Below are 16253 nucleotides of genomic sequence, written 5' to 3'. Positions count from 1 at the left end.
CACCTTGTGCTTTTTCATTGCACGTAGATGACCATCAATTTTAATTCTTCAAAGATTGTGGTATTGCATGATTTATAGCCATCCAGCATCACAGGAAGAATTTTGATGCTAAAAAGTTGGGCCTTTGTTTCAGGGAGAAGCTGAGGGTCATTAGAAGAACTGTGCAAATTTTCGAAGACCCTCTAGGTTTCTCTACTCAGTACTGAATTCAGGTCTTTGTTCATCTTCAATACTTATCCAAGATGGATATACTGATACAGCAGTGCTAGAGGTTGGCTGTACAACTGTATGTCACAGTCTGGACACAATGAAAAGTATAACAAAATAATGCACCATTAACAATGTTGAGTCTATAACTTTGTTCTGATGTATATAGTATTGTTTTGGGTAATAAAGATACTGACTCCTTTAGCAGGTATTTTTAAAGGAATTTTTAATTTGTAATTGAATATAAAATTATTGTCTAGATCCTGAGAATTTAACAATATAATAATATGCCATAGTTGTATTATCAGTGGAGTTTTTTTTTAGACATTTACAGCTACCTTCAACCTGACAGGGAAGAGAAAGATGTAATAATTTGTCCTTTTGTTGCTTAGGGTCTAGAAAACTTAGGTCCATTTACTTATGATGTGTGGCTAGTTTTCCTCTTGTATATGACTTGATAACTTAAATGAAATTTAGTGGAAAAGAACATAGCAGCAACAGGTCTGTCATCTGATTCTCAGTGTAGTGGAATGTAGGCATTTTAGAAATAAAACTTTACAAGGAATTGTAGGACATTATGTTTAAATGTTGTAGAAATTTTTTTGACAGAAACCTTTCTGTAACATAATCCTTTAAAACATTTAAAAAATTTGTGATGTAGCCTATTTTCAGGGTTCTTCCCTTTTTGTCCAGAATTTTGTGAAAATGACTTGTTTTGTTATCCCTTCCATAGGTAGGTTATTTGTATGATCATATTGGATGACTACTTGTTGGGTTGTTGTAAGGGGATATTCTTTTTCAGTTATGGGTTGAACTAGATGGCCTCTGCGGACTTGAACAATTCTGAAAGTCCATTGATTCTGTGATCTCCAACAGACCTTATTTTAGGTTTTAATGAACCCAAGGCCCAAAATACTTGCATCATCTTAATGGATGCACTTTGAAGAATTTAGGTTTTGGGGTAGAGTCTTCAAATCATTTTTCTCATGATAACAAAAGTCCAAAGAGTTTTAAATATTATATGTCTTCAGTGAAATTCATTATTTATATAATAAAAATTTACCCATGTACTTTACCCTCCTACATTTGCCTCATTAAATCTCCTGTGCTACTAATTTGCTGGTATCCTGTGAATAATTTCCATTTTGCTAGCCTTGAAAAGCATACAGAAGTTCTTCTACAAGCTGGTAATCAGTGATTATTACTAATTAATATCTGTAGCACCCACTTCACAAAGTTGTTGTGAGGCCTAAATGAGATTAAAGTGCTATGTAAATTTCAGCTGTTATTTTTATTATTACATAGCCCTTATACTATCTTCAGGGACCCCTCCAATATGTTATTAGTTTACTTAAAGGCATCTCCACTCTTAACAGTGAAGAGATGCAATTATCTGTTTGCTTAGCTTGCAGAAATTTCACAATATGATCACTTTACTCACTATTTTTGATCTACTTTATTATTGCTGCTGTTCAAGTAGGAAATATTCTAGTTGTGTTACTTTTCCATAATTTATAATTTCCCATTAATTGCATTTCCCATAGGCACAAAGAATTTAAAAGAGTAATTTTATCTCTTTTGAAAGTAGTATTCACTTGATAATTTAAAAACAAGATCTGGAGAAGCACACATTTTAGGAGTAAACAGCTTATTCAGCTTTGCTTTCCATACTTAATATAGAACATTTTTTCTTCTTAAAAATATTTTTGTATTTATATGGAATAACCATATAACTGTAATAAATATGAAAAATGACAAAAATAAATGATGTATCTCTATTATATAATAGCCAGGCTTTTTGAAATGGGAACTTTCCATACACTGTTTTGTGATCTTAGATTTTTATTTTAGAGTTCTGAAATGACCTTGATGCTTTTTAGGTATGTCAGTTACTTTGGTACTTTATAGATTTGTGGTTTTGTTGGTATTGGTGCTCTTTCCATTAATGTAGATTCCAGCCACTCCTCAATTTAACAGATGATTTTACAGAATTGCTGTGTTTGACAAATTAAACACCATTTAGCTAAACTGATCATATTCTCCAAATTTAGCTAGGTTAGCCTGCTTGTAGGATAGAAATATAACCTGTTACCAGGTCCATACTTGAAACCTTCACTGCCAGAAATTGTTTTTCATTAGCATAATTGAAAACTCTGGATCACTTTCATGACTTTGTAAGTCATTAAAAAAGGACTTTAATAAAAATTTTCATTTGGAATAAATATATTACATTTGGTGCCCCTTTTATAAATAGTTGTTAATAAGTGCTGTTCTACAACATTTATTAACTCTGTAGTAACCATAATTTATAAGATAGTTACCCACCCTCTTTTACATTCAGAGAAAATTTTGCTAGTTCTTCAGTTTGAAATTTCCTAGGATTGTAGAATTTTAGAACTTAAAGGGATCTAGCACAGTACTTGATTTACATTGCTTTTATATTTTAATATTTGTGTTATAATTATTTGTTTATATATTCCCCTGCTAGATTGTGAACTCCATCAGGAAGGGACTTTATCTTAATATTTCTGTCTTTTCCAGCACCCATCACAGTTCCTGTATTTGGTAAGTGCTCAGTACATGAAATGAAGTTGAAGAACTCCTGGAGATCCTGGAGAGTTTAGGCTCTTCCTTTTACATGTAAGGAACCAGGAGTGACACAGTAGGTACAGTGACTTGTCCTTGGTCATATAACTAATAAGTAACAGAGGGAGAATTGAAATCCATTTTTTTTATTCCAAAGCTAGAGCTATTTCTACTGCACTATTCTGTTGTTTCTCCGAGGGAAATGAGATAATTGTTATTTTAGGGTTTGGAAAGCAGTTCAACTTCACTTTCTTATCTGTTTCAATGATTTTTGCCATTCTCGAAGACCTCTTTTGAGTTGGACAAATGAGAACAGCCATTCAGAATCTTAACACTCTCCTGTTCCATAACAGGAATTTTTCTTATTTGACATGAGGTGCTAAAGTTAGACACAGAATCACACTCTAAAGTGTGATTTGATCATGACATCAGGATTTCCTAATATCTTATGTATCAGACTGTTGTAAATGTGAGGTTCTGTATTCCAGAACTTCAGTGTTTTCTCTTTTAAAAAACTATTGCTTATCGATTTTTGAAGTTTTTATATCAAAGAGGTATAACTCTACTAAATTTTATTTCCTTATTTGGAAACCTTAACTTAAAGAAACCCTAACTTTTTTTTTAAAGAACTCAATTATGCATATGGTATTACCATATCATCTGAAAGTTGTTTTTTAACTCTTGGTATAGTCAGAATTTAATATCACCACAACTACTTAAAAGCTCTTATGAATTCTTCTGCCTATTGGAACTTTTTTGAATGAGGTTTATTGCTATGCTGTTCAAAGTAATAGTTTCTAAAAGGAAATGATAGCAGAGATTTTTGCAGTATGTTATAACTACTTCATGATGTGGAAGTGACCCTGGGTTCTCTGGAAAACCCTATAAAACAGGAGGAGTTTCTTTTATGAGCCGGGTATTAGACTCTAAGTCTTGTTGGTTATCTGAAGACCAGCCTAGCTAACTTCAGAAAGACTTATCACCAGGTTGGAATTATCCATGGAAATGGAATGATCTATGGAATTGGAATGAGCCATGGAAGGATCAATTTTTTTGGCCATAGAAAATCCAGAAGAGTAAAGATGCAGAGGGCTTTTTGATCAGTATTTTAAAGGGAGTAGTATCTTTACCTAATGAAGTCATAGATCCTTAAAGTACTGAAATTTTACTTTGAATTTTTAAAACCTTAGAATAGAAATTAAATTACTTGAGTCAAGATTAATTAGAACATTATTGAAAGGCATGATGGTGGATAAAGTGCTGGACTTGGAATTAGGAGAGACCTGGGTTCATTATACAACCTCTGATGATAGTTGTATGACCATGGGGAAGTCAGCTTCTCTTGAGCTTCAGTTTCCTTATCCATAAAATAAGGATATCCCTATTGCATCTAGGGATATAGGGGTATGCAATAGGGATATCCCATGTGTAGTACCTACTATTTATATCCTGAAAATCTCTATCATTGTTTTAAAAAAAGTCACAAAGTTGCCAAGAGAATCAAATGAAATAATGTATAAAGTGCTTTGTAAAACATAAAACATTGTATGAATGTTATCTATTTTCACATTTGTAGCCCAACACTTTATTTTGAACTATTATATCATTATTACAAAAAATCCTATAAACCCCAATAGTTTCCAGTAGATTATTTTATATTCATTTTATTTTATTTTAAGATAATCCAGTAGATTATTTTATATTTAAAATGGTTTAAAATATATAAGTAACAAAAGGAGCAATATAGATATTTCCTCTAATGCTCACTGTTTCTGTTTATACAAAGAATTTGAGAGCAATAATGTGAAGTGTCAGCAGGTGGCAGCCACAGCTTAGCCCACTTGGCTTCCTATGTCTTGCATTTTTGGCACCTAGGCTAATAGTTTAAAAAAAATTAAAGCAGTAAAATTACATTTAATTAAGGCCAATAAACTTATTCTAGTAAAATGGAATATCACTCTCTGCTTGACTATTTGCATAGTCATTTGCATAATCATTCTGCTAGGAAACATAAGAGTATCATTCATAAAAGTCAGACCAACAGCTAACTAAAAAAAGTCAGTGATTTCTGAGTTGTCCAGGTTAAGTGATTTGGTGATATAGCCATGGTGTTTAAAAGTATACCTTTATCAGAAGGGTAGACAGTATGTGCTTAATGTGCCATTTCCCTCTTCTGTGGACAAGTATTTCCTTTTTGAACGACAGATATAAAACCTTAAATTTTTTTATGAGCTTTGTTGTCAGTTTTCTCAAATCTTTCAAATTTATCTAGAGCCATTAGTAAACATAAATGTATAGCCTGGGTAGACACACACAATTTCAATGTGAGAAATAATGGAAAAATATTCTGTAGCATTAGGTAGATCAAAAGTAGTATCAGTGTCTGAGAAGTTAATTGTCACAAGAGATTTTAGTGTATATATTGACAGCAAAAAGAATTTCATAGATTGAAGGACTAGTTTTAGGTTGAGAAAGAGCTGGATTCAGGTTCTTTCTGTGGAACATATTCAATTGGATAAACATTGGCAAGTAAATCAGCCTCTCAGTATCCTCAAGAAACCCTCTAAGACAATTATTTTCAAATGTACTGCTGATGTGTATCAGTGAAGGATGTTTCCACCCTTCGATTATCCAATACCAATGAACAACTGATAGCAAAATACTAGGGGAATTGGAAAGCTCAGGAACAGAGAGTCTGCCCTTCATTATCTAATATTACCATTTTAGCATAATGACTTGAACTTAGCATAATTTATTGTATATAGTAGGTACTTAGTGTTTGTTGAATAAGTGAAAAATCATATGAATTATCATGCTTTGATTACCAAGAATGAGATATCTATGACTGTCCACAATAACAAATTTAGATTACCATACTGACTTGTGGGCAGTTACAAAAGTATTCTGTCTATCTTATCTATCTATACACACACACAGAAAGTATATGGAAAGTAATCTCAAGGGGAAGATACTAGCATCATGGTAAAGGTTGGGGAGTAGGAGGAAGATCATGAAAGCCCTCCCTCTTGTTTTCCTAGGTGGGGTTTGATGAGTGTTTAAGGAGACCATAATTTTTTTGTCATTCTGTCTTTACCTCTGCCTTAACAACCCCTAAATTTGTTCTTCCTACTCATCATGACATCCTATCCTTTCACCTCTCAGATATTTTTCAGATTGTCATCCCTATACTGACTACATTGCCTTCCCTTCCCTGTTTCAACCCTTCTGTAAATCAATTCAATTATCTGTGCTCAAATTCTTTGCCCTCTTGACCTGTTTCTGATCATGCTTTGTCAAATCTCAGCCTTCTGTTATTCCTACCATCTACATCCTTTGCTTCTCTTCACAGGTTGGTAAATGGAGCTGGAGGAAATCACAAAACCATTGTAACTGGATCAATTACAGATTAATGTTTCATAACTTAAATTGAGCACTCACTGTAGCAAGACAATCCTTCTATACCTCCCTAATCAATTTGCTTTCCCACTTGGGCATAGTGGCTGTTTCAAACTGTCTTGTATATCCTCAGCCTGTTTCCTTTCCTCCAAAAAAACCTTTCACCTATCCTCTCACCTGAGAATCTCACCTTATACTTCACTGAAAAATTGTGGCCATTCTCAGTGTGCTCCATCTTCTCCCTTCCTCCTCATCTTATATTACTCAGATGTCTTCCTTCCCTGAATCCTCCTTCACTTCTGTTTCCACATGAAGAGGTAGCACTTCTTGCTTAGGCAAACTCCTCAAGATACACTCTTTATCTCATCCCTCCTATCTTCTCCATCAGATTGCCTTTTTTATCATTAATTTTAATTTTCTCCCTTAATTTTAATTTTCTTATCAACTCCTTCTTTGCTGCCTACAAATATATTCATGTCTCCCTCATTCTGAAAACAAAACAATACAAAACAAACAAAAAAAAAAACAACCAAAAATCTTTCATTTGATCTAGCCATCTCCACCAGCTATTTTATTATGCCACATCTCTCCTCTCCTTCTTGGCTAAACTTAATAATTTAATTGAAGCTATGTTCTCCGAAGTAATTACTGAGTATCTCTTAACCACCAAATATAATGTCCATTTCCTAGTCCTTATCCTCCTTGATCTCTCTGCAATATTTGCCATTGTTTTTGATATTGTTTTCTCCTGGTTCTCCTACCACCTATCTCATTACCCTTCTCAGTCTCCTTTGTTGGATATTCATTCAGACTGTGTCCACTAACTATTGAGTGTCCCCTAAGGTTCTGTCCTGCTCTTTCTTCTCTTCTGCTTCTATACAATATCACTTGGTGTTTTCATCAGATCCTTTGGGTTAAATTGTCATCTCTAGAAAGAAGATTCCCAGATCTATATATCTAGCCCTTTAGCCAAGCTAAAATCTCATATTAACTGACTTTTGGACATTTTGAATTATATGTCTCATTAGCATCTCAAACTGAGCATGTCCATAACAGAACTCATTAGCTTTCCTTGTAATCTTCTCATCTTCCCAACTTTCTTATCACTGTAGAGGTCATCACCATTTCCCCAGTTACCCATGCTTAAAACCGCAGTGTCATCCTTCACTTCTCACACAAACACATATACACACACACACACAGTTCACATATCCAAACCTGCAGTATGATTGTTTTTACCTTCAACAGCATCTTAATGTGTTCTTTTTTCTCTCCACACTGCTTCCACCCTGGTGCAGGCCCCTCATTACCTCATACATAGACTATTGCAATAGCCTTCTGATTGGTTTCTGAGCCTCAGGTCGCTTTCCACTTTAATCCATCATTCATTCTGCTGCCAAAATAAATTTTTTTTGTTGTTTTGGAGAGGGGAAGGTAGGGCAATTGGGGTTAAGTGATATGCCCAAGGTCACACGGCTAGTTTTGTGTTGTGTCTGAGGCCAAATTTGAACTCAGGTCCTCCTGACTCCAAGGCTGGTGTCCTATTCACTGCGCCACCTAGCCGCCCATAAAATAATTTTTCTAAAGTATCAGTTTAATCATATCACTCATCTACTAAGTAAACTTAAATGATTCCCTATCCTCTCCAGGATCAAATATAAAGGCCTTTGTTTGGCATTTAAAATCCTTCACAACCTGCCACCTTCCTATCTTTCCAGTCTTCTTACATTCTATTCCCTTCCATATACTCTATGATCAAGCTACACCAGCCAACTTTTGGTTCCTGGTGTGACACTTCTTCTCCCTACTCCATGCTTTTTCACCTTTTCTCCATCTTAGAATGTTTGCCATCCTCATCTCTCACTTCTCTGGCCTGCTTTAAGACAGCTCAGATCCTACCCTCTTCCAGGGGCCTTTCCCTATCCATGTTTCTCCCCATTTTCAGCCTGTACTTCCCTCTGAGATTACCTGCCATGCATGCTATAAATATCTTTTGTGTACATTTTTACTTTAAATTTGCATTTCACTTTTCTGATCCCTAGTTTGTCTATAAAATGGATATGATGATTCCTATGGTCCTACCTCACAGGGTTGTTTAAGAGTGGCTCAAATGAGATAACATGTGAAGAGTTTCACACGCTTTTTAAAAATACTACATAAATTTCAGCCATTATTTTGCAAGCAATCCAAACCCATATTCAAAATGGAACTGATCATCTTATTTCTCCTCCAAATTTCCTAAAGTTGTTTTCTCCTTCAAACTTCTCTTTGTATTAAGGACTCAAACATATTTCCAGACATCCAAATTCAAAACTTTGGTTTCATTCTTGGGTCTTTCCTTACCCTTTCCTTGCATAAGCAATTGATTGCCGCATTTCATTAAAACATATCTGTGGTTGCATTATTCCTATTCACACATTTCCTACCCTAGTTCAAATACTTAACACTTCTTGCTTGAACTAATACAATAGCTTCCTAATTTAGGTCTTCTTGGTTCCTGTCTGCCTTCTATAATTCATCTACCACACAACTGTCAAATTAGTTTTCTTCCTAAGGCACTGGTGAGACCACTTCCGTGCCCTGCTCAAGTCTTCATCCACAACTCTATTTACTTTCCCAGAAATATTTTATTACTCCCCTTTAAAATTTTATACTCCATTCCAACAGGGCTAGTAGCTAGCTGTTCCCTGAAATTAATATCTGATACCCTGCCTTTGTACATGCTGTATACCATATATGGAATATACCTTTTCATCTCTGCTTTTTAGAAGTCTCTAACATCCTTCAAGGCTCAAGCTCAGGTACCATTTCCTACACTAAATCTTTCCCAATTTCCTTTGTTAGTGTGTTCACCTTCCAATGAACTTATCTTTATTTCTGTGTATATGGTACAACTACCTAGTAGTGCATAAGCTCCTTGAAGGGAGGATCTGTTCATTGTTTTGTTTATTAGAAAATTTCAATGTCTAGTGGCTGTGTCCTGTTTTAATCATGTGATGTGACTGCAAACATATAGATAGCAAGAAGAAATACTGTAATTCTGTGAAATGGGAAGGCACAGACCACTTAGAAAAGTAGCAATCAGATTGGAGTAGCCCTGATAACGTGTAAATATTTGTAACTGGTCTTTGAAGCAAACTAAAATACAGTAATATACATATACATATACACATACACATATAGACATATATATATATAAAAGTTGTTATGACTTGCTGTTTTCGCAGACATTGTCTCATGTTTTCTTTCTCACGTTGTTGCCTCTCATACCCTTTTCTGGTCTGGAATGCTGTCTAGTTCTCTCATCATTTGCATATCGACATCTTGAGTGTTCTTTAAAACCCAGATACATCTTTACACAACCCGCTGGAAGGGATTGTTTCTGCCTCTGAACCCTCATAGTTTGTGTGCACCTGAAATTGTACCACACTTAAATATCTTAATTAGATTGTCGGGTTCTTAAATTCAGGGATCATGCCTTATCGAAAATTTGTTTCTGTTCCAGATCCAAATGTATAATAAATTGGTTCTCTAAATTTTAATCTGAGTTTGTGGAATTTGAAACTCTATCAGTACCTTATATTGTGCTAGAAGCTTAATATTTATTTAGTCAAACTCAATAAATAAATCAAACTACAAATGGTAACAGTGACATAGTTACAAGCCAATAAATGGTTTTCATAAAAACACAATGTGGAAAAGACTGTTAAAATGTGTTTATCTTTTTAGTCATATCCTATATATTGATAACTATACTATGCTGTAAAAAATGTCATTCTTGACAAAACATAGTATGCAAACTTGATAAAACCTTAGTAACCTGAACAGTCACATTCAGTTTTTATAATATGTTTATTATGTTAATATTAATAGAGTATTAGTATTTTAATATTAGTATAGTAGCATATATTTATGATAACTAGAAATTTTATGTGCCTTTTCCTTGAACTAAAAAATAGTAAAGCCTGAATTTTTTTTCCAGCCGGAAGATCTTGCTCAGAAGCTCCCAAACCTTGTGGAATTGTAAGTGTTAACTTTCTTTAAAAAAAAAATTATAGTATAAATAGTTGTAAGTTACTTTTAGTAATAGGATGTATCAGTTTAATTAATAATTTTTATTGACATAGTTCTTTGACTTCTAGTTCTGATGAAACTTAAGATAAATGTATTTTCTTTGTTTAACCATAGCCTCATAAAATTTGGCTACTAAAAGAATCTTGAGGTTTCCTATGGTTAGAGAAGGTAGGTATTACTCCTAGGGCAATGTATCTCTTAGACTTGCAGGGGTGGGGAAACTGCAGCCTGAAGGATTTGTTCAGTTAAAGGGCCTCAATATAGGACCTAGAAGGCCATATGTGGCCTTGAGGCCACAGGTTCTCTACCTCTGTTTAGAGTATCCACTCCATTTTTGTTATGTAGCCTAAGTTGAGACCTTATTTTTGCCACCCCCCCCACCTATTCTACTCTTATTGGTGTTTGTCTTTTCTTCTCTCCTTTTCCCTAAAACCTATAGGTTTGAGGCAAATCTTCTAGTTTCCCATGCATTGAGAAGATTGGTACCATCCAATATGAATTCCCTCAATTCTATCTCCATTCTTCAAAACTTCTCAGCATCCTCACACCCCTTTCTTCTTTTCTTCTCTGGTTACAAAAGGAGATAAGCTTACACTCTACTAGGGTACCCCTATCTCTATCCTTGATTCCATTTTCCTCTGACTCTTCTAGAACCTAGCTCCAGTATAGCACTCTCATATATCTTCAGTCACTGGCACCTTTTCATCTGCCTATAAATATGTTCAGGATTCTCAGTGTTCAAAAATGAAAAACTCCTTCTTTTGACCTCTTCTAACAGATTTTTATCTTGCCCATTATTTCTGAATTTCTTGAAAATAATATCTATATCCAATGCTTCCAAATTCTCACTATTAATTTTTAACCTCTTTCAGACTGACATTTGTTCCTACGTTGAATTAAAACTATTTTATGATTATGATTATAGATTTTGAGTTTGAAGACACCTTAAATGTCATTTAATCCAGGAGTTCTCAAACCTGGAATCTGTGAACCCTGCCTATTGTTTATTTCAGGGATGTCTTTGAATTGGACAGGAAAAAAAATAATTTTTTTTCAGTAACCTTTACTGAGGGAAATTTAGCATTTTCCTCAATTTTTAAAAAGGATTATTCTGAGAAAGGATTTTATATCTGTAGTCTTTACCAGACTGCCAAAAGATTCTAGGATACAAAAAAAAAGGTTAAGAACCCTCGATTTAATTTGGCCCTTCACTCTACAGATGATGTATTTAGAGGGCTAATGACTTGCCCATAGTCATACAGGTTACTATAAGTAGCAGAGCTGGGATTCAAATATAGGGTCTTTGCATCAAAGCCGTCTCTTTCTACTGAGATTCAGTCATGTATCACTAACTGCCTGCTGAACATGTCCACATCTCAAACTCAACATTTCTTAAAAAAAAAAACAACTAATATCTTTACTCTCAAACCCTACTCCTCCTAACATTCTGTTTCTAATGAGTGTGCCACACTCTTTTCAGTAACACAGATTTGTAACCTTGGAGTCATCCTTGAATCTTCACTCTCAGCCTCCAGATCCAGTCAGTTGCCACATCGTGTCGATTCTATCTCCACTGCATTTCTCATGTCAGTCACCTTCTCTCCACCTACATGGTCACAGATTAAAAAAAAACAAAGAAAGGAAATAGGTGGGGAGAAAGTTTGGCTCACCCTATTGTTCACTTTGTAGGTTTTGGAGCCTTTTCTCTTAGAAATAGGTGCCAGCTTTCATGGCCTAGCCTGGACTCTGAGAAACTTTCCCAGAGCCCAGGGCCTCATTCCTCCACACAGGTAGCCATTACCTCATAAGGGACCTCATAGCAAAACAAAGAACAAAGGTGTCATTGAATTTGTTCATGGCCTGATTTTCTGATTTAACTCTTAATCATCCTGATCTACTCTGTAAACTCAGAGTTTAGCAACTATATTATAATGTAGTTGCTAAAATTTGCTTGGCACTTTTTGTTTGGTACTTTCTAACTAGGAGTGTTTTGCATCTTTAAGACTAATTAAAAGCAATTACTGGGGGCCAGAATTAGTGCTAACACATAGTCATAGTGAGAAACGTTTTATATATTAGGCTGAAGAGTTTGTATTTTATCCTAGAGTTAATAGGGAACTACTGAAGACTTTTTTGGGCAACGGAATCATGGTTAGATCTGTTTTGGCAACTCTGTGTAGGAAGGGGTTATAGAGAGAAGTGTGTAGTCTTATTAGGAGGCTAATACAATAGTCCAGTCCAGAAGTTATGCGGGCTGAAACTAGTTTAGTGAATTTGTGAATAGAAAGGAGATGGTTTTGAGAGATGTTTATAGAAGTAGAATCAATGAGAGTTGGCAACTATTTGAGAATGGAGGGCAAAGGAAGAATCAAGGCTAACTCTAACATTGTGACTTTTGGCACCTAGAAAGATGACCCAATAGAGGTAGAGAAATTTGGAGAAGTGAGTTTGGTATGATGGTGGAAAAATGAGTTCATTTAAAACATTTGAATTTGAAATGTCACTTTATCTGTTGAATTCCCTCCCATTCTTTAATCCTTTAATGTCAAACTCAAAAATTCCCTCTTACCTGAAGCCTTCCCTGATTCTGTCTGGTCAGTGATGATTTCCTCTTAAATAACCCTGCCCCCACCAAAAAAAAAGAAAAACAAAACAAAAAAAAAAACCAACCCCCAACACAAAAGTGCTAAACAATTGCTTAAAGCATTTAACATGCAATTTAGAAAATTAATTATCTAGATTTGTGTTTTATTCTCCTACTAGGATATGAACTCCTTGAAGGGAGTGACTATTTCCATTTCAGATTGACCTTGGGCAAGTCACTTAACTTATCTTTTCTTTAGCTTCCTCTTCTGTAAATGAGGGAATTGTACTAACTAAACTTAAGGTCCTTTTCAACTCTGTATCTGTGATCCAAGAAAGAATGTTGAGGACTGGAACTGTTTGCACAGCAAAACTTTATAATATTTTCCAAAAGTTTAATGCTGAGATAGGATAAATGTAACACCACCATAAAGTATTCTTATAATTACATACTTATAATTACACTTTTTAAAAAGTATAGCTGTTCTTACAGACATGGAAGAAAACAATATAAAATATAAGACAGAAACTTATTAACAATCTAATAACATTGTTTTAGTTAACTACGTGGATAAAATAATCCACTTGTGTATCTCTGTGTTTAGGCATTTAACGTTGATTGCATTTAGAAAACAGAGTTGTGATACCATTATTAATGTGGAAGCTTTCCATTTCCTTTTTTTCGCTGATCTGAATGAGCTATCTTATTCTGTGCTAGATTTCCCATTGCCATTTTGACTCCCAAATTCTATATAAACTCTTTGTGGGTTCAGGTTGGACCTTGAATTGCTCTTCCATGTGTGATTGAGGCAACCTACATTTTTAACTGGCATCTCTCCAGGCAAAGTCCATGGATTCATAGTTCCAGTTTCCTGGTATAAAGCCAATCACGAATAGCTCTCCTGAGAACTGCTGCTGTGAATAACTTTAAGGATCTAATTGCATAGTATAGTGAACTCTATTTATTCAGCAATAAACTAAAGCAAAACATTTAAGAAACTAAAGCACAACATTCACAACAATATAACATAACATTGCTAAGATGGGCACATAGTCTTCAACAAAATATATCATTCAGTAAGTCACAATCTCCTCAATCAATACACAGTATCCAAGTAAAGTCCTCTTTCATCTTGACTCAAGGCTGGCTTCCCATCATCCTTAAGGGCTAGCAGAAAGTACAAACACCATCCATTCCTAGGTCACAGTAAGTCATAGTCTCATCAGTCAATACAGAGTGAGGAGACTGGCTTCCAAACCCCTCTGCTCCTCTTCCACCAGCCCAGCTGCTTCCAGCTCCTCTCTGGATTCACCTTAATCTTGCCTGGATTCACAAGTAGGCAGCTCTCTGCTTCTGTTCTGTATCTCAACTCATAGGGATTGCTCCACTCCAAGACCTTTGAAGTCTCTGTTTCTAGGAAGACAAAGCTTAACAGAGCTACAACAATATTTACACACGTTAAGCTTAACTAAGCTACAACAATATTTATACACATTACCAGCACTATCATGTCAATTCATTTTCTGTCTGACAAATCAACAGACAAGGCTTCTGTCTGAGAAATCAAACACAAATAAACAGGAAAGTCCTCTTTCAACAGACAGAATACTTCTGTGTGACAAAGTAACATCAACACAGACAGAACAACAGACAGAATGCTGATGTCACAAATATTCTCTCTCTTAGCTCTGCTCGTTCCCAGCTCTGCTTGAGCTTTTCTCTGCTTTGCTCTTTCCTGTTTCACCCTTCCATTTTCACCCACTCTTTTGGCAAACTCCTCCCACCATGGGTTCCATGTTATTACCTTAGGCCTGTTAAGGGCAGGGAAGGTCTTCAAATTCCCTTAGGCCTATTAAGGGCAACATAATGTATACTGTTTCCAACAAAGACTCTAGATACCATCACATGAGACTCAAAGGCACTTGAACAGCTGAAACAAGCAGCAAAGGACCCCTTTGCTTGCCATTAAACCTGGGCATCTCTAATCTCTGTCCCTGAAAAAATGGGAAAACTTCCTTAAATATGTTGCCATTTCTCCCACCTGGGCTACTTTTCCTGTTGATTATCAGGTCTTATTGAAAACTCTGACTCAGAATCTCCTATATCTACTATGAAAATTATCACTTTGTGTATAGTCCCCAGGTAATTGGAGAACCCCTAGTTTTTCTATCTGCTGTTGAAGAATCAAGGGATGCTGGTTTCAGATCTGGATCAGTTTAGTGGCTTTCAAATGTTTGGAAATTTTCTATTTCTATCTAATGTTTATCATGTTTCTTTTCCATTGTCCAGCCCAACATTAGGAATTCTCTTTTTTTAATTCAACTTCAAGTCTATGCTAAGTTGATTCAGATTCTCATTGCATTCCTTCTAATTAGAAAGGCAGTATTGCCTAGTGTTTAGAGACTAACTTCAAGTTAGGAAGGCTGAGGTTTGTGACCCTGGGCAAGTCAATTAATCTTTTAGTGCTCCTGGGAACTCTCTGAATATAGGTTGTAGAAGGAGGTACCAGTCTACATGGGTAGAGGGATTCTGGAAACTTCTCTCTCTGTGTTAATTTAATAGATCACTTTCTTGGATCTGCATGTGTGTGTATATTCATACATATTCTTGATCAGAATAGCTAAGTCTTTTACAATTGATCATTGTTACAATATTGTTGTTACTGTGTACAGTGTTCTGATTCTGCTCACTTTACTTTGCATAATTTCATATAAATCTAACCAGGTTTTTCTGAAACAATCCTCTACATCATTTCTTATAGCATAGTAGTACTACAATTACATCACAATTGATACCACAACTTGTTCAGCCATTTCCCAGTTGATGGATATCCCCTCAATTTCCAGTTCTGCACTACCACAGAAAGAGCTGTATATATATATTTTTGTACAAATTGGTCTTTTTCCCTTTTTTTGATCTCTTTGGAATACAGACCTAGTAGTGATATTGCTAGGGCAAAGGGCATGCACAATTTTATTGCCCCTTTGGGCATAATTCTAAATTGTTTTTCAGAGTTGTTGGACCAGTTCACAACTCTACCAGTAGTGCATTTGTGTACCTGTTTTTCCACATTCCCTCCAGCATTTGTCGTTACCTTTTTCTATTGAGATGATGTCTCAGAGTTGTTTTAATTTGCGTTTCTATGATCTGTAGTGATTTAGAACATTTTTATGTGAATATTGATAGCTTTGATTTCTTCTGAAAACTGCTAGGTTACACATTTAATCATTCAATAACATTTATTAAATACCTACTGTGTGTCAGGCATTGTGCTAAATGCTAGGGATATAAAGAGAGATAAAAGACAGTCCTTACCACAAGGAGCCTATCTATAATCTAATGAGGGAGACAAAATGCAAAGAAATATATACAAAGCAAAATACATACAGGAAATAATTAAAAGAGA

The 16253-nt window shown here is 35.2% G+C and overlaps 1 protein-coding gene across 2 annotated transcripts in view; it reads left to right on the top strand.

Annotated features, from left to right (window-relative positions):
* Positions 1 to 16253, top strand: part of LRRC28 (leucine rich repeat containing 28) — a 187499-nt gene that overhangs the window by 15533 nt on the left and 155713 nt on the right. Inside the window, exons 3-4 of one of the 2 annotated variants that reach the window (XM_069098494.1) lie at positions 2749 to 2772; positions 10172 to 10212. In XM_069098494.1, the coding sequence (XP_068954595.1) occupies positions 2749 to 2772; positions 10172 to 10212 (65 nt within the window). The remainder of the gene's footprint in view (positions 1 to 2748; positions 2773 to 10171; positions 10213 to 16253) is intronic. The other variant, XM_069098495.1, reaches the window with a different exon arrangement.

The sequence above is a fragment of the Petaurus breviceps genome, unplaced genomic scaffold, assembly GCF_028583685.1.
Source record: "Petaurus breviceps papuanus isolate PSGF00001 unplaced genomic scaffold, PetGlider_PUasm1.0 37, whole genome shotgun sequence".
NCBI classification, from domain to species: Eukaryota; Metazoa; Chordata; class Mammalia; order Diprotodontia; family Petauridae; genus Petaurus; species Petaurus breviceps.
Note: the sequence above shows the minus strand (reverse complement) of the source record. Positions and strands in the feature narration are given on the sequence as shown.